Here is a 23,556-nt window from a genome sequence, read left to right as displayed (position 1 = left end):
TGTGTTGAGGTGCAGGGGGTGGTGTATTTGTGGAAGGTGGGTGTTAGGTATTGGGCTTGTGTGGTTGTTGGATGTGTTTGTGATGTGTTGTGGGTAAATGTAGTTGGTGGGGTTTGTGGTGTGCTGGAGTTGTGGGTGTGCGAGGGTTGTGTTAATAGATGTGAGGGTGAATGTTTGGTAAGGTGTTAGTGAGTGTGGTTTTATGGAGTATGGGGAACAGGTGTTGTGAGAGCAGTGGTGTGTGGGAGGTGCGTGTATGTTGTGTTTGGTGGAGGTGTGGGTGGATTGTTTCTGTGTGTGGAGAGGGGAAGAGGATGTGGTGTTAGGGTGTTTGGTGGGGGCAGGGGTGTGTTGTTGTAGGAAATGTTGGGGTTGCACTTGCCATGTTGGTGCTTGTAGGGTAGACGGGTAGTGGTGTGGGCTAACTGTTGTTTTGATGGGTTGACATAATCCGTGTTTAGGGTCAGAGTTTGTATGTGCTAGCTGGTGTATTTTTTCCATGCTGCATTGTGGAGGGGAGTAAAGGGACAGTGCTTGGTTGAGGCTTTTGTTGGACGGGGTACATGGATTGTGCTGGGTGTTGAGAAGATGGTGTGGTTGGTGGCTGACCAGAGTGAGGCTGGACGGTGGATGTGGTCTGGGCACTGTATGAGTTGGGCTAGGGGTGAGGGTTGGGGGAAGGGTTAGGAGGTGTAGTATTTGGTGGAATTGTAGGTGTGGGGTTTATGGTGAGGGTGGTGGAAGGTGGCATGGGTGAAGTTTTTCTGCATAGGGCGCTTTGTGTAGGCTATTGTGGTGTGTGGTGTGTGCATGGGAGTTTAGGGGGCGAGTTGCAAGTGCCATGTTGATGCTTGTAGGTTAGACGGGTAGTGTTGTGGGCTAACTGTTGTTTTGATGGTTTGACAGAATCCGTGGGCTGTATCGAGAGGGAGGTGGGTGTGTGATAGGGGTAGGGTGGTGTTGGGCTGGATTGTGGATGGTGTGGAAGGGAATGTGGTGGTGTAGTGTTATTTTGGAGGGGTACGTGGTTTGGTGTGTGTGTGTACTGATGTATGGTGCTTGCGTAATTGCGTGGGGGTGGGTGGCTGCTTGTATATGTATTGGTCTAGGGGTGAGGGATGGGGGTGGTGACAGGACGTGCAGTGTGTGATGGAGTTGTGGTTGTGGGTGGCAGGGGGATGGGGTTGGAGGTGTACATGGGTGTAGTAGGTCCACATGGGATGGGTGGGTGGATGGTGGTGGGTTTTGTTGGGGTTGTGGTGTGTGCATGGAAGGGGGGGGGGATTAGTAACTTTGTATTGTTTTTGGGGGGTTGGATGGGTGGTGTATTTGTGGTGGGTGGTTGAGAGGGATGGGGTTTTTGTGGTTGTGGGATGGGCTTAGGGTGTGCGGGGGAGTAGGAGAGGTGGTTGGGTGGGTTTGAGTGTCTTTGTAAGATGTAGTGTTGGGTGTGTGTGTTTTTTGTGTGTGTTCTTGTGGTGTGAGGGTGACGGGGCAGGAGTGAACATTGGTGGGTGGTGGTGTGGCAAAGATGGGGAAGGTGCTTCGTCTGGGGATGGGGGGTGTAGGGTGCTGCTGTTGTCATGAGTGTGGAGGCTGAGTGTGTGTGTGTGTGTGTGTGTGTGTGTGTGTGTGTGTGTGTGTGTGTAAAGTAGTAGGTGATGGTATAGGTGGGTCCATGAGGCTGCACATGCCCCCCCCCCCACTTCAGATTAGTGGGCTGTGAGTAGGGATTTGGGGAAAAGGGAGGCATGCACATTCATGCACGTAGGGGGATAGGTGATAGGGGTGGCTGGCCATCTATTATTGTGTGGGTGCACTGTTGTTGCTTGGCAGGGGGTGTGGGGGTGTGGTGCTGGCAGGGAAGAGACTTGCTGTATGCGGTGTTGGGGGCAGAAGCGGCGAGACACCTGTTGGCGTGACAGAGACAGGTGCTGGCGATGCTGCGGCTCATGTGCACTGTGTCTTCATCGGGTGTGTCCCTGGCGTGGGTGGATGTGAGAGGTGGTTCTCGGAAACCAAAATGAGGCAAATCGTCATCATGCCGCTGTCGGATTCTCACGGGGTTTGGATTCAATAGAAGGAGCCGTGCGTCAACGCCATTTTCACTCCAGTCCTGGAGAGTGTAGTGAGAGGACGTGTCTCCTCAGTGTCTGTGGTGTGGCGCATGGGGTGGCGACCTGCTCCTTTGTGTCATTCCAGTGCTGTCTTGTGCTGCATCAGTCCAGTCACTCCAGTGGTAGTGTCCTGTGCTGCCATAAGTCGAGTGGTGCTGTATAAGTCCAGTCCAGTGGTGCTGTGTTGTGCTACGTCAGTCCAGTGGTGGTGTCCTGTGCTGCCATAAGTCCAGTGGTGGTGTCCTGTGCTGCCATAAGTCCAATGGTGGTGTCCTGTGCTGCCATAATTCCAGTGGTGCTGCTGTATATGTCCAGTCCAGTGGTGGTGTCCTGTGCTGCCATAAGTCCAGTGGTGGTGTCCTGTGCTGCCATAAGTCGAGTGGTGCTGTATAAGTCCAGTCCAGTGGTGCTGTGTTGTGCTGCGTCAGTCCAGTGGTGGTGTCCTGTGCTGCCATAAGTCCAGTGGTGGTGTCCTGTGCTGCCATAAGTCCAGTGGTGGTGTCCTGTGCTGCCATAAGTCCAGTGGTGGTGTTCTGTGCTGCCATAATTCCAGTGGTGCTGCTGTATATGTCCAGTCCAGTGGTGGTGTCCTGTGCTGCCATAAGTCCAGTGGTGGTGTTCTGTGCTGCCATAAGTCCAGTGGTGGTGTTCTGTGCTGCCATAAGTCCAGTGGTGGTGTTCTGTGCTGCCATAAGTCCAGTGGTGGTGTTCTGTGCTGCCATAAGTCCAGTGGTGGTGTCCTGTGCTTCCATAAGTCCAGTGGTGGTGTCCTGTGCTGCCATAATTCCAGTGGTGCTGCTGTATATGTCCAGTCTAGTGGTGCAGTGTTGTGCTGCATCAGTCCAGTGGTGGTGTCCTGTGCTGCCGTTCCTAGATGGGCCAGGTGTTTGTGCCGCCCACTTCTGTCGCTTAGCTTAGTCATCCAGCGACCTTGGTGCAACCTATTAGCCTAAAAACAATATTGTGAGGTGTGAGGTGTTCGGAATAGACTGGAAATTAGTGGAAATGCATGTTATTGAGGTTAATAATACCGTAGGATCAAAATACCCCCAAATTCTGTGATTTTAGCTGTTTTTGTGTGTGTGGGGGGGGGGTTCAAAAATCATGGTGGTTTTGGCAAAACCAATCCAGATCCAAAATACGTGCAAGGATCCAGATCCAAAACCAAAACACAAAACACGAAAAGGGCCCGCCGCACTTCTCTAATTCATACACAGGAATTACTTTTCTGTTTGCATTCTTAATTATCACCACTAGATGGCAGGATTTCTATTGGAAGTAATTGTGAATGTCACTTTATGTATATATATATATATATATATATATATATATATATATACTTCCAGAGACGGCCGGCACTCAAATCCAAACGACCAACTTGCTCCGGTGCCAGTTATAGCAATGCAATAGTATTCCAGACGGCAACGGCACTCAGAGAACTTGAGAAGGTGAAAAAGTTTAATTCAGGTCATTAACGTTTCGGGGTCGCAAACCCCGTCCTCAGAATGAACACAGTAATGTGTTCATTCTGAGGACGGGGTTTGCGACCCCGAAACGTTAATGACCTGAATTAAACTTTTTCACCTTCTCAAGTTCTCTGAGTGCCGTTGCCGTCTGGAATACTATATATATATATATATATGTATATACACTGCTCAAAAAAATAAACACTAAAATAACACATCCTAGATTTGAATGAATGAAATATTCTTATTAAATACTTTGTTCTTTACATAGTTAAATGTGCTGACAACAAAATCACACAAACATTATCAATGGAAATCAAATGTATTAACCCATGGAGGTCTGGATTTGGAGTCACCCTCAATATTAAAGTGGAAAAACACACTACAGGCTGATCCAACTTTATTGTAATGTCCTTAAAACAAGTCAAAATGAGGCTCAGTAGTGTGTGTGGCCTCCACGTGCCTGTATGACCTCCCTACATCCCACACAAGTGGCTCAGGTAGTGCAGCTCATCCAGGATGGCACATCAATGCGAGCTGTGGCAAGAAGGTTTGCTGTGTGTGTTAGCATAGTGTCCAGAGCATGAAGGCGCTACCAGGAGACAGGCCAGTACATTAGGAGACGTGGAGGAGGCCGTAGGAGGGCAACAACCCAGCAGCAGGACCGCTACCTCCGCCTTTGTGCAAGGAAGAACAAGAGGAACACTGCCAGAGCCCTGCAAAATGACCTCCAGCAACCCACAAATGTGCATGTGTCTACTCAAACGATCAGAAACAGACTCCATGAGGGTGGTATGAGGGCCCGACGTCCACAGGTGGGGGTTGTGCTTACAGCCCAAAACCGTGCAGGACGTTTGGCATTTGCCAGAGAACACCAAGATTGGCAAATTCACCACTGGCGCCCTGTGCTCTTCACAGATGAAACAGGTTCTCACTGAGCACATGTGACAAACAAGACAGAGTCTGGAGACGCCAAGGAGAACATTCTGCTGCCTGCAACATCCTCCAGCATGACCGGTTTGGCAGTGGGTCAGTAATGGTGTGCGGTGGCATTTCTTTGAGGGGCGCACAGTCCTCCATGTGCTCACCAGAGGTAGCCTGACTGCCATTAGGTACCAAGATGAGATCCTCAGACCCTTGTGAGACCATATGCTGGTGCGGTTGTCCCTGTTTCCTCCTAATGCAAGACAATGCTAGACCACATGTGGCTGGAGTGTGTCAGCAGTTCCTGCAAGACGAAGGCATTGATGCTATGGACTGGCCCGCCCGTTCCCCAGACCTGAATCCAATTGAGCACATCTGGGACATCATGTCTCGCTCCATCCACCAAAGCCACGTTGCACCACAGACTGTTCAGGAGTTGGTGGATGCTTTAGTCCAGGTCTGGGAGGAGATCCCTCAGGAGACCATCCGCCACCTTATCAGGAGCATGCCCAGGCATTTTAGGGAGGCCATACAGGCACGTAGAGGCCACAAACACTACTGATCCTCATTTTGACTTGTTTTAAGGACATTACATCAAAGTTGGATCAGCCTGTAGTGTGTTTTTCCACTTTAATATTGAGGGTGACTCCAAATCCAGACCTCTATGGGTTAATAAATTTGATTTCCATTGATAATTTTTGTGTGATTTTGTTGTCAGCACGTTCAACTATGTAAAGAACAAAGTATTTAATAAGAATATTTCATTCATTCAGATCTAGTATGTGTTATTTTAGTGTTCCCTTTATTTTTTTGAGCAGTGTATATATATATATATATATATATATATATATATATACACAGGCAACTTTATGGATGTACATGTGAGTATAGTGAACAGATGGTATTACGCACTTTTGGGAATTAGTAGGAACTATTTCCTGATCTCTTGTTGTTACCTATGGTGACGGGTTGGTGGTCCAGGACCAATTCCAATTATTTATGGTTAATGTAATAGACAAAACGAGCGCTTGCGGCTGTCAATCATAACATATATGACTATACAGAAGCGAATCTTCTCCCTCATCGCAGAATTGAACCTAAGGATGACATATAAACACAATTTACTTAATTTAAGATTTTTTCTTAATTTCTCTCTAAGAAACTTTTGGCCTAGGGGCTCCGTGAATACAATCTGATGCTCTAGGGCGCAGTGATTCAAAAAAGTTTGGGAACCGCTGGACTGCACCATAGTCCTGTGCAGTATAATGTAACGTATGTATAATGTATAATGCACTGTAGAGACTACTCCATAGTCCTGTGCAGTATAATGTAACGTATGTATAATGTATAATGCACTGTAGAGAATACACCATAGTCCTGTGCAGTAAAACGTAACATATGTATAATGTATAATGCACTGTAGAGAATACACCATAGTCCTGTGCAGTATAATGTAACATATGTATAATGTATAATGCACTGTAGAGAACACACCATAGTCCTGTGCAGTATAATGTAACGTATGTATAATGTATAATGCACTGTAGAGAATACACCATAGTCCTGTGCAGTATAATGTAACATATGTATAATGTATAAGGCACTGTAGAGACTACATCATAGCCCTGTGCAATATAATGTAACATATGTATAATGTATAATACACTGTAGAGAATACACCATAGTCCTGTGCAGTATAATGTAACATATGTATAATGTATAATGTACTGTAGAGAATACACCATAGTCCTGTGCAGTAATATGTAACATATGTATAATGTATAATGCACTGTAGAGAATACACCATAGTCCTGTGCAGTATAATGTAACATATGTATAATGTATAATGCACTGTAGAAAATACCCCATAGTCCTGTGCAGTATAATGTAACATATGTATAATGTATAATGCACTGTAGATAATACCCCATAGTCCTGTGCAGTATAATGTAACATATGTATAATGTATAATACACTGTAAAGAATACACCATAGTCCTGTGCAGTATAATGTAACATATGTATAATGTATAATGCACTGTAGAGACAACATCATAGCCCTGTGCAATATAATGTAACATATGTATAATGTATAATACACTGTAGAGAATACCCCATAGTCCTGTGCAGTATAATGTAACATATGTATAATGTATAATGCACTGTAGAGAATACCCCATAGTCCTGTGCAGTATAATGTAACATATGTATAATGTATAATACACTGTAAAGAATACACCATAGTCCTGTGCAGTATAATGTAACATATATATAATGTGTAATGCATTGTAGAGAATACACCATAGTCCTGTGCAATATAATGTAACATATGTATAATGTATAATGCACTGTAGAGAATACACCATAGTCCTGTGCAGTATAATGTAACATATGTATAATGTATAATGCATTGTAGAGAATACCCCATAGTCCTGTGCAGTATAATGTAAAGTATGTATAATGTATAATGCACGGTAGAGACTACACCATAGTCCTGTGCAGTATAATGTAACGTATGTATAATGTATAATGCACTGTAGAGAATACACCATAGTCCTGTGCAGTATAATGTAACATATGTATAATGTATAATGCACTGTAGAGACTACATCATAGCCCTGTGCAATATAATGTAACATATGTATAATGTATAATACACTGTAGAGAATACACCATAGTCCTGTGCAGTATTATGTAACATATGTATAATGTACTGCAGAGAATACACCATAGTCCTGTGCAGTATAATGTAACATATGTATAATGTATAATGCATTGTAGAGAATACCCCATAGTCCTGTGCAGTATAATGTAAAGTATGTATAATGTATAATACACGGTAGAGACTACACCATAGTCCTGTGCAGTATAATGTAACGTATGTATAATGTATAATGCACTGTAGAGAATACACCATAGTCCTGTGCAGTATAATGTAACATATGTATAATGTATAATGCACTGTAGAGACTACATCATAGCCCTGTGCAATATAATGTAACATATGTATAATGTATAATACACTGTAGAGAATACACCATAGTCCTGTGCAGTATAATGTAACATATGTATAATGTATAATGTACTGTAGATAATACACCATAGTCCTGTGCAGTAATATGTAACATATTTATAATGTATAATGCACTGTAGAGAATACACCATAGTCCTGTGCAGTAAATGTAACATATGTATAATGTATAATGCACTGTAGAGTATACCCCATAGTCCTGTGCAGTATAATGTAACATATGTATATTGTATTATACACTGTGAAGAATACACCATAGTACTGTGCAGTATAATGTAACATATGTATAATGTGTAATGCACTGTAGAGAATACCCCATAGTCCTGTGCAGTATAATGTAACATATGTATATTGTATTATACACTGTGAAGAATACACCATAGTACTGTGCAGTATAATGTAACATATGTATAATGTGTAATGCACTGTAGAGAATACACCATAGTCCTGTGCAGTATAATGTAACATATGTATAATGTATAATGCACTGTAGAGAATACCCCATAGTCCTGTGCAGTATAATGTAACGTATGTATAATGTATAATGCACTGTAGAGAATACACCATAGTCCTGTGCAGTATAATGTAACATATGTATAATGTATAATACAGTGTAGAGATTACACCAGTCCTGTGCAGTATAATGTAACATATGTATAATGTATAATGCACTGTAGAGACTACACCATAGTCCTGTTCAGTATAATGTAACATATGTATAATGTATAATAAAGTGTAGAGATTACACCATAGTCCTGTGCAGTATAATGTAACATATGTATAATGTATAATGTACTGTAGAGAATACACCATAGTCCTGTGCAGTAATATGTAACATATGTATAATGTATAATGCACTGTAGAGAAAATACCATAGTCCTGTGCAGTATAATGTAACATATGTATAATGTATAATGCACTGTAGAGAATACCCCATAGTCCTGTGCAGTATAATGTAACATATGTATAATGTATAATACACTGTAAAGAATACACCATAGTCCTGTGCAGTATAATGTAACATATGTATAATGTATAATGCACTGTAGAGAATACCCCATAGTCCTGTGCAGTATAATGTAACGTATGTATAATGTATAATGCACGGTAGAGACTACACCATAGTCCTGTGCAGTATAATGTAACATATGTATAATGTACTGCAGAGAATACACCATAGTCCTGTGCAGTATAATGTAACATATGTATAATGTATAATGCATTGTAGAGAATACCCCATAGTCCTGTGCAGTATAATGTAACGTATGTAAAATGTATAATGCACGATAGAGACTACACCATAGTCCTGTGCAGTATAATGTAACGTATGTATAATGTATAATGCACTGTAGAGAATACACCATAGTCCTGTGCAGTATAATGTAACATATGTATACTGTATAATGCACTGTAGAGAATACACCATATTCCTGTGCAGTATATTGTAACATATGTATAATTTATAATGCCCTGTAGAGAACACACCATAGTCATGTGCAGTATAATGTAACGTATGTATAATGTATAATGCACTGTAGAGAATACACCATAGTCCTGTGCAGTATAATGCAACATATGTATAATGTATAATGCACTTTAGAAAATACACCATAGTCTTGTGCAGTATAATGTAACATATGTATAATATGTAATGCACTGTAGAGAATACACCATAGTCCTGTGCAGTATAATGTAACATATGTATAATGTGTAATGCACTGTAGAGAATACACCATAGTCCTGTGCAGTATAATGTAACATATGTATAATGTATAATGCACTGTAGAGAATACACCATAGTCCTGTGCAGTTTAATGTAACATATGTATAATGTATAATACAGTGTAGAGATTACACCATAGTCCTGTGCAGTATAATGTAACATATGTATAATGTACTGTAGAGACTACACCATAGTCCTGTGCAGTATAATGTAACATATGTATAATGTATAATAAAGTGTAGAGATTACACCATAGTCCTGTGCAGTATAATGTAACATATGTATAATGTATAATGTACTGTAGAGAATACACCATAGTCCTGTGCAGTAATATGTAACATATGTATAATGTATAATGCACTGTAGATAATACACCATATTCCTGTGCAGTATAATGTAACATATGTATAATGTACTGCAGAGAAAACACCATAGTCCTGTGCAGTATAATGTAACATATGTATAATGTATAATGCATTGTAGAGAATACCCCATAGTCCTGTGCAGTATAATGTAAAGTATGTATAATGTATAATGCACGGTAGAGACTACACCATAGTCCTGTGCAGTATAATGTAACGTATGTATAATGTATAATGCACTGTAGAGAATACACCATAGTCCTGTGCAGTATAATGTAACATATGTATAATGTATAATGCACTGTAGAGACTACATCATAGCCCTGTGCAATATAATGTAACATATGTATAATGTATAATACACTGTAGAGAATACACCATAGTCCTGTGCAGTATAATGTAACATATGTATAATGTATAATGTACTGTAGAGAATACACCATAGTCCTGTGCAGCAATATGTAACATATTTATAATGTATAATGCACTGTAGAGAATACACCATAGTCCTGTGCAGTAAATGTAACATATGTATAATGTATAATGCACTGTAGAGAATACCCCATAGTCCTGTGCAGTATAATGTAACATATGTATAATGTATTATACACTGTGAAGAATACACCATAGTACTGTGCAGTATAATGTAACATATGTATAATATGTAATGCACTCTAGAGAATACACCATAGTCATGTGCAGTATAATGTAACGTATGTATAATGTATAATGCACTGTAGAGAATACACCATAGTCCTGTGCAGTATAATGTAACATATGTATAATGTATAATACAGTGTAGAGATTACACCATAGTCCTGTGCAGTATAATGTAACATATGTATAATGTATAATGCACCGTAGAGACTACACCATAGTCCTGTTCAGTATAATGTAACATATGTATAATGCATAATAAAGTGTAGAGATTACACCATAGTCCTGTGCAGTATAATGTAACATATGTATAATGTATAATGTACTGTAAAGAATACACCATAGTCCTGTGCAGTAATATGTAACATATGTATAATGTATAATGCACTGTAGAGAATACACCATAGTCCTGTGCAGTATAATGTAACATATGTATAATGTATAATGCACTGTAGAGAATACCCCATAGTCCTGTGCAGTATAATGTAACATATGTATAATGTATAATACACTGTAAAGAATACACCATAGTCCTGTGCAGTATAATGTAACATATATATAATGTGTAATGCATTGTAGAGAATACACCATAGTCCTGTGCAATATAATGTAACATATGTATAATGTATAATGCACTGTAGAGAATACCCTATAGTCCTGTGCAGTATAATGTAACGTATGTATAATGTATAATGCACGGTAGAGACTACACCATAGTCCTGTGCAGTATAATGTAACATATGTATAATGTATAATGCATTGTAGAGAATACCCCATAGTCCTGTGCAGTATAATGTAACGTATGTAAAATGTATAATGCATGGTAGAGACTACACCATAGTCCTGTGCAGTATAATGTAACGTATGTATAATGTATAATGCACTGTAGAGAATACACCATAGTCCTGTGCAGTATAATGTAACATATGTATAATGTATAATGCACTGTAGAGAATACACCATAGTCCTGTGCAGTATAATGTAACATATGTATAATATGTAATGCACTGTAGAGAATACACCATAGTACTGTGCAGTATAATGTAACATATGTATAATGTGTAATGCACTGTAGAGAATACACCATAGTCCTGTGCAGTATAATGTAACATATGTATAATGTATAATACAGTGTAGAGATTACACCATAGTCCTGTGCAGTATAATGTAACATATGTATAATGTATAATACAGTGTAGAGAATACCCCATAGTCCTGTGCAGTATAATGTAACATATGTATAATGTATAATACAGTGTAGAGATTACACAATAGTCCTGTGCAGTATAATGTAACATATGTATAATGTATAATGCCCTGTAGAGAACACACCATGGTCATGTGCAGTATAATGTAACGTATGTATAATGTATAATGCACTGTAGAGAATACACCATAGTCCTGTGCAGTATAATGTAACATATGTATAATGTATAATGCACTTTAGAAAGTACACCATAGTCCTGTGCAGTATAATGTAACATATGTATAATGTATAATGCACTGTAGAGAATACACCATAGTCCTGTGCAGTATAATGTAACATATGTATAATGTATAATACAGTGTAGAGATTACACCATAGTCCTGTGCAGTATAATGTAACATATGTATAATGTATAATGCACTGTAGAGACTACACCATAGTCCTGTTCAGTATAATGTAACATATGCATAATGTATAATAAAGTGTAGAGATTACACCATAGTCCTGTGCAGTATAATGTAACATATGTATAATGTATAATGTACTGTAGAGAATACACCATAGTCCTGTGCAGTAATATGTAACATATGTATAATGTATAATGCACTGTAGAGAATACACCATAGTCCTGTGCAGTATAATGTAACATATGTATAATGTATAATGCACTGTAGAGAATACCCCATAGTCCTGTGCAGTATAATGTAACATATGTATAATGTATAATACACTGTAAAAAATACACCATAGTCCTGTGCAGTATAATGTAACATATATATAATGTGTAATGCATTGTAGAGAATACACCATAGTCCTGTGCAATATAATGTAACATATGTATAATGTATAATGCACTGTAGAGAATACACCATAGTCCTGTGCAGTATAATGTAACATATGTATAATGTATAATACACTGTAGAGAATGCACCATAGTCCTGTGCAGTATAATGTAACATATGTATAATGTATAATGCACGGTAGAGACTACACCATAGTCCTGTGCAGTATAATGTAACGTATGTATAATGTATAATGCACTGTAGAGAATACACCATAGTCCTGTGCAGTATAATGTAACGTATGTATAATGTATAATGCACGGTAGAGACTACACCATAGTCCTGTGCAGTATAATGTAACATATGTATAATGTACTGCAGAGAATACACCATAGTCCTGTGCAGTATAATGTAACGTATGTATAATGTATAATGCACTGTAGAGAATATACCATAGTCCTGTGCAGTATAATGTAACATATGTATAATGTATAATGCACTGTAGAGAATACACCATATTCCTGTGCAGTATAATGTAACATATGTATAATGTATAATGCCCTGTAGAGAACACACCATAGTCATGTGCAGTATAATGTAACGTATGTATAATGTATAATGCACTGTAGAGAATACACCATAGTTATGTGCAGTATAATGTAACGTATGTATAATGTATAATGCACTGTAGAGAATACACCATAGTCCTGTGCAGCATAATGTAACATATGTATAATGTGTAATGCACTGTAGAGAATACACCATAGTCCTGTGCAGTATAATGTAACATATGTATAATGTATAATACAGTGTAGAGATTACACCATAGTCCTGTGCAGTATAATGTAACATATATATAATTTATATTGCACTGTAGAGAATACACCATAGTCCTGTGCAGTATAATGTAACATATGTATAATGCAATGCAGAGAAAACACCATAGTCCTGTGCAGTATAATGTAACATATGTATAATGTATAATGCACTGAAGAGAATACACCATAGTCCTGTGCAGTATAATGTAACATATGTATAATGTATAATGCACTGTAGAGAATACACCATAGTCCTGTGCAGTATAATGTAACATATGTATAATGTATAATGCACTGTAGAGAATACACCACAGTCCTGTGCAGTATAATGTAACATATGTATAATGTATAATGCACTGTAGAGAATACACCCCAGTCCTGTGCAGTATAATATAACATGTATAATGTATAATGCACTGTAGAGAATACACCACAGTCCTGTGCAGTATAATGTAACATATATATAATTTATATTGCACTGTAGAGAATACACCATAGTCCTGTGCAGTATAATGTAACATATGTATAATGTATAATGCACTGTAGAGAATACACCATAGTCCTGTGCAGTATAATGTAACATATGTGTAATGTATAATGCACTGTAGAGAATACACCATAGTCCTGTGCAGTATAATGTAACATATGTATAATGTATAATGCACTGTAGAGAATACACCACAGTCTTGTGCAGTATAATGTAACATATGTATAATGTATAATGCACTGTAGAGAATACACCATAGTCCTGTGCAGTATAATGTAACATATGTATAATGTATAATGCACTGTAGAGAATACACCATAGTCCTATGCAGTATAATGTAACATATGTATAATGTATAATGCACTGTAGAGAATACACCATAGTCCTGTACAGTATAAAGTAACATATGTATAATGTATAATGCACTGTAGAGAATACACCATAGTCCTGTGCAGTATAATGTAACATATGTATAATGTATAATGCACTGTAGAGAATACACCATAGTCCTGTGCAGTATAAGGTAACATATGTATAATGTATAATGCACTGTAGAGAATACACCACAGTCCTGTACAGTATAATGTAACATATGTATAATGTATAATGCACTGTAGAGAATACACCATAGTCCTGTACAGTATAATGTAACATATGTATAATGTATAATGCACTGTAGAGAATACACCATAATCCTGTGCAGTATAATGTAACATGTGTATAATGTATAATGCACTGTAGAGAATACACCATAGTCCTGTGCAGTATAATGTAACATATGTATAATGTATAATGCACTGTAGAGAATACACCATAGTCCTGTGCAGTATAATGTAACATATGTATAATGTATAATACAGTGTAGAGATTACACCATAGTCCTGTGCAGTATAATGTAACATATGTATAATGTATAATACAGTGTAGAGATTACACCATAGTCCTGTGCAGTATAATGTAACATATGTATAATGAATGACTCAAGTGTACAGTCTGGGACCTGATCCCTAGATGAGTGGGTGGGCCTGGACAGACAGGTTGCCCCCCTGTTACTGTGCTGGGTGCTCCTATTAGTGATCCATCTGCACTTATTTACCTGCCCTGTGGGTATGCGCACGCTCTGCCCTGTGGGGACGCTGTATGACACCATTTCCGGTGTTGTGGTCCCATACTCTATATGCCATACTGTATGTTTCTTACCTTCCTGTGCCAGAGATACGGTGAGGAATACAATGCCCAGTACAGGGATACCCATTCCTTTCATAGTGGCCCTGGGATCTGCCCCTGGAAGTACACAATACACGGCCAATCAGATTACTGTGCAATACGTTCTTAATGCTGCATCTTAATGTATAACTTGTTTTTCCATGGGTAGATGTTGTTAATATAACATACACGGGGGAGACGTATCACATTTTGGAGAGAAATAAGGTAGAGAAGTTGCTCATAGCAACCAATCAGCTTGTGTCATTTTTCTAGAACAGCCTGTAAAATGACAGCGAGAAGCTGATTGGTTGGCACTTTATCTCTCTCCAATAATTGCTAAATCTCCTCCTTAAAGTCATATGAAAATGTATTTAGAATATCCCGACAGATGAGTGTATCGTTATCCGTATCACAAAAGTATAATCATTATCCTCGTTATCCGTATCACAAAAGTATAATCATTATCCTCATTATCTGTATCACAAAAGTGTAATCATTATCATCATTATCTGTATCACAAAAGTATAATCATTATCCTCGTTATCTGTATCACAAAAGTATAATCATTATCATCGTTATCTGTATCACAAAAGTATAATAATTTGCATGTGTTTAACCCATTTTCATACTTTATCAGAACTTGGGCTTTGCTATGTATCATACTGTGAGCTACTGCTCTCTGTTATCCACTAATTCAGAGCAGGAGTTATCTTTCATAACCTGGAAGCTGGGGGCACAGAGGATACAATTCTGCCCATACATTAATGTACGCCATGCTGCAGCTGTTGTATAGAAAGTGATGTAATGAAGATTTTACAGCAACTGTGCAGAGACAGCCACAAAGATGTCTAAACACATTGTATCATTCCCACTGATAGAGACATACATCACCTACAATACTATACATTCTGTACATAGGTGCAGTGTTTCCCAGTACGGATAATGGACAGGGGACTGGCTGGCAGCTTTTATCCTGGTGACAAGTCCAGAGCACTGGCCTATAGGTAATGGCCCATCATTAAATGGCGCTAAGACAGACCGGCATGGAAGCCGCCACTGCATAATACACATATCAGCAGACTGGTGTTCTTATTGTTCTTTTAGTAACATCTGCATGATTTCCATCATTAGATATTTACAGTATACCCGGAGAAACGCAAGATTCTCTACATTATCTGCTTTCATACATACTGAGGTACAATGTAAGTGTGTAACACATGTGACACTTATCACCTGAATATTCTGAGGGTTACTCAGATGCCTGATGGTCATGCAGAAGATCCAATGTCTTTGGATGCAGCAGCCAATCACAGAAGATAAACACACGCACACGCACGCACACGCGCACACACACACACACACACATACACACATGCACACAGATACATGTTTGTTTACTTAGGTAATATTATGAGTTTACGTATGTTAGGTTAGTGTACCCCATGATTCACATAAAATACATTGAAAGAGTCAGATTCATGTTACATTATGTGTACTGTAAAAAAATTGCCCCCAATTCACATTATACCACACAGTTTCCAAAATTCACGTTACACCACACAGTACTAATGCCCATTATACACATGCCACACTATTAATAGTTGCCAAAATTCACGTTACACCACACAGTACTAGTGCTCAGTATACACATACCACACTATTAATAGTGCCCAATATTCACGTTACACCACACAGTACTAGTGCCCAGTATGCACATACCACACTATTAATAGTGCCCAATATTCACGTTACGCCACACAGTACTAGTGCCCAGTATACACATACCACACTATTAATAGTGCCCAATATTCATGTTACACCACACAGTACTAGTGCCCAGTATACACATACCACACTATTAATAGTGCCCAATATTCACGTTACACCACACAGTACTAGTGCCCAGTATACACATACCACACTATTAATAGTGCCCAAAATTCACGTTATACCACACAGTACTAGTGCCCAGTATACACATACCACACTATTAATAGTGCCCAATATTCACGTTACACCACACAGTACTAGTGCCCAGTATACACATACCACACTATTAATAGTGCCCAATATTCACGTTACACCACACAGTACTAGTGCCCAGTATACACATACCACACTATTAATAGTGCCCAATATTCACGTTACACCACACAGTACTAGTGCCCAGTATACACATACCACACTATTAATAGTGCCCAATATTCACGTTACACCACACAGTACTAGTGCCCAGTATACACATACCACACTATTAATAGTGCCCAAAATTCACATTATACCACACAGTACTAGTGCCCAGTATACACATACCACACTATTAATAGTGCCCAATATTCATGTTACACCACACAGTACTAGTGCCCAGTATACACATACCACACTATTAATAGTGCCCAATATTCACGTTACACCACACAGTACTAGTGCCCAGTATACACATACCACACTATTATTAGTGCCCAAAATTCACGTTATACCACACAGTACTAGTGCCCAGTATACACATACCACACTATTAATAGTGCCCAATATTCACGTTACACCACACAGTACTAGTGCCCAGTATACACATACCACACTATTAATAGTGCCCAAAATTCACGTTATACCACACAGTACTAGTGCCCAGTATACACATACCACACTATTAATAGTGCCCAATATTCACGTTACACCACACAGTACTAGTGCCCAGTATACACATACCACACTATTAATAGTGCCCAATATTCACGTTACACCACACAGTACTAGTGCCCAGTATACACATACCACACTATTAATAGTGCCCAATATTCACGTTACACCACACAGTACTAGTGCCCAGTATACACATACCACACTATTAATAGTGCCCAAAATTCACTTTACACCACACAGTACTAGTGCCCAGTATACACATACCACACTATTAATAGTGCCCAATATTCACGTTACAGCGCACAGTACTAGTGCCCAGTATACACATACCACACTATTAATAGTGCCCAATATTCACTTTACTCAACACAGTAGTAGTACTGCCAACTGTGCAGTGGATAACCATCAATGGTTCCCACTATCGATGGCCATCCCTGTTTGATCACTGACTGGCCCATGGGCCAATCAGAATACAGGGGTGGGGCTTCTCATGTGTTGGGCGGGGCTATGCTCAGTGTCTCGGCACCACACATAAAAATATATATATCAGAGTTTCCCAAATGCGGTACTCAAGGCACCCCAACGGTCCTTGTTTTAAATGTATCCATGCTTGTCCACAGGTGACTTATTTAGCACCTTAGTCAATTTGATTTAACCATCTGTGCTGAGCCATGGATATACCTGAACCCTGGACTGTTGGGGTGCCCTGAGGACCGCGTTTGGGAACCTTTAATATTTATATTTGGTTATACCTTTCCATCGATGGAGGGAAAAACATCTTGTTCTCCTCCATCGATGGCAAAAGTATTCTACATTGGCCATAAACCATTGATGATTTTGAATCATCGATGGCCGATGGTAATCCGTATGCACATAGCAGGGGGGAAGTTGGCTCCACGCACATTCAGTACACCAGGGGGATCCTGCTGACATCACAGACACATGAGAGAGGATGAAATACACATCCCTAAATTATACAACACATAGTAATTACAGTGACACAGGCAGAGCTGGATTAAGACTATGGGGGGCCCGGGGCACTTCAAACTGCGGGGCCCCTAAATTTTATATATCTATAGGTGTATGTATGTATATACAGGTTGAGTATCCCATATCCAAATATTCCGAAATACGGAATATTCCGAAATACGGACTTTTTTAAGTGAGAGTGAGATAGTGAAAACTTTGTTTTTTGATGGCTCAATGTACACAAACTTTGTTTAATACACAAAGTTATTAAAAAGATTGTATTAAATGACCTTCAGGCTGTGTGTATAAGGTGTATATGGAACATAAATGAATTGTGTGAATGTAGACACACTTTGTTTAATGCACAAACTTATAAAAAATAATGGCTAAAATGACCTTCAGGCTGTGTGTATAAGGTGTATATGTAACATAAATGCATTCTGTGCTTAGACTAGGGTCCTAGCGCCATGATATCTCATTATGGTATGCAATTATTCCAAAATACGGAAAAATCCGATATCCAAAATACCTCTGGTCCCAAGCATTTTGGATAAGGGAGACTCAACCTGTATATATATACATATATATATACATACATATACACATGGGATGTAGTTATGTTACCGGTGGTCAGGAGACCACTGGTCACAATACCTACGCCGGGATCCCGCCCCCTAACAATCCCGATAGTCGGCATGCCGACTAACAGGGACTATTCCCACTCGTGGGTGTCCAGGACAGCCATAGAGTGGGAATAGAACCTGTGGTGAGCACAGCTGACCACCAAGCCCGCAGTGTGGCGAGCGCAGCAAGGCCGCAAGGGGCTACGTTGCGCTCGCCATCCCCCCCAGCCATCTCCAAGCCGGGATCCTGGTGTCAGTATGGTGACCGGTCGCACTTACCCAACACATATATATATATATATATATATATATATATACTGTATGTATATATAAATATATATATATATATATATTGTATGTATGTGTGTGTGTATATATATATATACACACACACACACACACACACACTTTACACATACATACAAACATATAATGGCAACATGACATAGAGCCAAAAATTCCTATTTATCAACATGATAGAAAAAAAAATACAGACAGCTTACTTTTTTTTCTTGTGACCCATGAGAGTGAGACACAGGAGAGTGAGAGCGCGATCCTCCACGCTCCTCCACGCTGCTGCTGCTGCTGCTGCTATTAGGTTGCCAGGGCAACCTATAGGGAGCCGCTGGAAGCACAGTGCCTTCACACACCATTGGACAGCTGAGCCGTCGCTCAGCTGTCCTGTACTTCTGTGAGGCGCCGGCGCCACTGCCACTGCTGTTAGGTTGCCAGGGCAACCAACAGTGAGCCGCTGGGAGCGCAGCGCCGCAGATCGGAGGTCCGATCTGTGGCGGGTGGTGGGGGGCCCTTGTAAAGAGGAGGGCCCGGGGTACTTACCCCTGGGCCCCCCCCTTAATCCGGCTCTGGACACAGGTACTTACCTTGGAGCAGAGCCATGCTGCAGCAGTCATGGCCTCATTACCATGATCACAGCCAAGGTCCTTCTTCTCCCCACAGTGGTGCGGATCATCAACATGCAGGAAGGCCAGGCTGCACAGAGAGTGTGCGGTGCAGTCCCCTCCGTCATGCCGCCCACTTACCCAGTGAAGGGTCAGTCAGTGACTAGAGCAGAGGTTCCCAAACGCGGTCCTCAAGGCACCCCAACAGTCCAGGTTGCAGGGGAGGTAGAGCTAGGGAGGTACACTGCCCAGCCGGTGGCACTCCCCACTGCCGGGCCTCCCAAGGTGCTCGCCCCACTCTCCTTACACCTCTGGCACATGGCCAGCGCACAGTTTGGGAAGCTCTGACCTACAAGGCTTCCATAGCCCCAGTGGTACCTAACACTAACCATCCGTCCTTGCAGCCTAACCCTCCCCCTGTATTCCGAGCAGTGTCGGTATACCAGCGTCGGTATTCTTAGACCATCTCTTCATAATGGATTTCTAAGTACCTCACTTGTACACATCCAGGTGTCCCAGTCACTATCACTGCCATACTGTGGGGCCCATTTATCAATGAGTGATAAGACTTATCGTGAATGCTAAAACTTGTTGCTTAGGATAAATTGTGCTCCAGACAATCAGCTCCCAACTGTCATTTTTCAAACACATTACAGTTTGGAGCTAATTGGCTGGGGCACCATTTATTATACGCAGCGAGTTTTCTCACCCATTGATAAATGGGCCCCTGTGTATCATTGTGTAGGACTGAGGTGGAGGTAAGGAGAGAGCTCGATGCCGGTGACTGTCTATAACACTGATTTCATTAAATGAAGAGTTGTTACCTCTGATATGTTCTATGAAGCTGTATTTTCGGTCCGCTCCTGTCACTGTTTCCTTGTATCTGTGCATGCATGATACTGGGGTCACCTTATACAGACCCAGTGACGCCCCATTTCCTGGGCGTTATAGGAAAGGTAATTCCTGCCATTACACTGCTGATTACAATATAATTGTGATACTACGGATGTGCCCTATATATCTAATTCCTTTCAGATTACAGTGAGTACTGCGTGCACAAAGAAACAGCCACCGTGGCACATTCTTCCCACTTTGTTATTTCCTATTAATCTTTCCCTGAGTTTCTGAATAATAGCTCGGGGGGTTGGGGGGCGTCTGGGGGTTGTTAGGAGGTCAGAAGCAGGTACAATGCACCCTTGCTTTGGCAGCCTGGCCAGGAATTATTATGATCAGGGTGGCACAGCTGTGCCCGCTATTCAGCAAGAGGTTGCACCATGTAAAGCGGTTCGTGATATTCTCCCACGGGGCATAACCACACCCGCAGACATTTGAAAATCCTCCCCCTATAACCAGTGATCTTCTCTGCTTTAACACTAGAAACAGCCCAGTTGCTTATTGAAGAAGTCGGTGCTGTCGAAGTCAAAAATATTACCTAAAGAGAACATACAAACTACACACATATAAGTCGCTATACTTGCAAATACGCGCAGCGAGCACAGCAATATATGGTAACATACGCATTTACACGGACATGCCACAGAGATGGATTCGACACTTATTTCATGTAGTACATAATTCTGGTGGTATCAAGCGCCAGACATTAAGATGATTTAGAATTGTATATGATGGAGTGGTGTTATGTATGTGTATTATTTGAACGAAACCAGATGGACTGGTCATGTTTACTATTGAAGCAACCAGATTGATGTGTAGATTCATTTGATGGTTGTTGTGAAGTTGTGGGACATTGCAGCGGATAGTTATGATTGAATGTATAAAAGCTAAAATCACTGTTATTAGGACAGTGGACAGGAAACTCAGGCCAGCCCTTTGGATGTCTTCAGGGCTGAATCTGATTACCATATACAAAGGGATTGGTGACTCATCGTGAATCCCTCCCCCAGAAACTAAATAACACATTGCTAAACACAGAGGAAGTTAGTTCCTGTTTTGATCTCAGAGGAAGATGGAGTCCCAGCATTACTTTACAGAGAGAGAGATATAAGATACATTGAGGGAATGGTATTGTATGCTGGCATGTAATTGTATGTAACTGTATGTTTTAACTGCTTACTGTGTGAGTGTAACCATGTAACTATAGGTATACTGTACTTTGTAATATATATTGAATCCATATCCTTTTAATAACAAATATATACATCAATGAGCTTTGGAATGCAGATAATGTGTGGGTGTATTGTTTTCTCTTATGGGATGCAGTGTTTTGCGATGTATATCGCCCATTCATGGGATATGGTAATAAGATGCGCCTGGCGTCTGCAATATATATTAGAGCGGGCATTTATAATATTTGTAAGAAAACAATTTTGGCATTCTTAGATGGAGGCTCTTACGGGATATCACGTTCTTAATGATGCACTGTACATTACAAACGCGGCTGTAATTGACCGGCTCCGATGGACGCATTGCGAAGCTGATGAAAATAACATCCACGTTAATGTATTGTTGTGTTATTAGTAAGACGCTGATATGAAATTCAAGGGACAATGCGCTTCTCATAATATTTAAGATGCTAAAATTTATTTTTATTGTTGCAAATCAATGGTAAAATAAGTCATATTGTGTTTGATTCAGATTGGATTGTTTATCTGTTTAAGTAGGTTTAAAAGTATATTTAAAAGTTGCTGCATAGCCTTGATATAGTTTTTATTTTTAACTCAGGCCTAAAATAAGTTCAGGTGCTTGTATGGTGTGTGATTTCTTTGTGACAAAGGAAGCCGCATGGTCTGTCCTCCATTTTGGACTAACCACATGGCCTGTCCACAATTTTGTGTAACCCTCATGGATGTGGAAGGGGGAGGAGCAGCGGACATTTTGGGAGGGTCACTTTCTAAATAGCTGATTTTCACTGCTCAGAATAATCAGCTTTCCTTGGTCACATCAAACACCATTTATGAGTTACCAATGCATTTATTTAACCCATGCCATAGTCAATTACAAATAGTTTCAGCTGGGCCTAGTGAGAGTTAATAGATGAATACTTGATGTAAGAATTACACACAGATATAAACAAAGTTTTTTTACTTTTTCCTCCAGGATTTAGTTAAATCTGCTTGCTTTAAGATAGCCATTGAAATGCAAATTAACCTGTGTAACTGCTTTTTCTTAGCAGTGAAAAACCACTTTTACAGGCAGGCAAAAGCACATAGCTTTGATATGCAAATTAGAAGCACTGAATGGGTAAATGAGTCTCATAGGAGACCAGTGGATGGAACATATATATAATATTATTATAATTATGTGTGTGTTTATATCAATGTATGTTCTGCAGGATAGCTATCCAATCTGAATCAAATCATTTAAATTATTGATCATTGCTAGATTCATTTAGATCTGTGTGACTTCGGAGATATTTGTTGCTATACAGTTAAAAATAAAACAGTATTTTAAGAAAGTAAGTGAAAAGACACAAACGCAGGTCTGCATAAAATTTTATACAGCACAAGTTGTGTCTAGTGGGCAATAGTAATTAGTATTGTTCACATTTATAGAGCTGTGTGATTTATTGTGGATGCAGGGTTTTGTACACGTGTCTCAGTTACGCAAAGTGCATAAGAATGTGGGCGCTAAGTACAAATTACACAATAGTGTCATTTAGTTCAAAGGTGGGATAGTAGACATT

The 23,556-nt window shown here is 40.0% G+C and overlaps 1 protein-coding gene across 1 annotated transcript in view; it reads right to left on the bottom strand.

Annotated features, from left to right (window-relative positions):
- Positions 1-20,787, bottom strand: part of LOC135028780 (C-reactive protein-like) — a 32,794-nt gene extending 12,007 nt beyond the window's left edge. The window contains exons 1-2 of the mRNA XM_063953805.1: positions 20,738-20,787; positions 14,774-14,857 (exon numbers count right to left, since the gene is read on the bottom strand). Of these exons, the coding sequence (XP_063809875.1) occupies positions 14,774-14,837 (64 nt within the window). The 5' untranslated portion in view covers positions 14,838-14,857; positions 20,738-20,787. The remainder of the gene's footprint in view (positions 1-14,773; positions 14,858-20,737) is intronic.
- Positions 20,788-23,556: the final 2,769 nt, after the last annotated feature.

The sequence above is a fragment of the Pseudophryne corroboree genome, chromosome 1 (assembly GCF_028390025.1).
Source record: "Pseudophryne corroboree isolate aPseCor3 chromosome 1, aPseCor3.hap2, whole genome shotgun sequence".
NCBI lineage: Eukaryota > Metazoa > Chordata > Amphibia > Anura > Myobatrachidae > Pseudophryne > Pseudophryne corroboree.
Note: the sequence above shows the minus strand (reverse complement) of the source record. Positions and strands in the feature narration are given on the sequence as shown.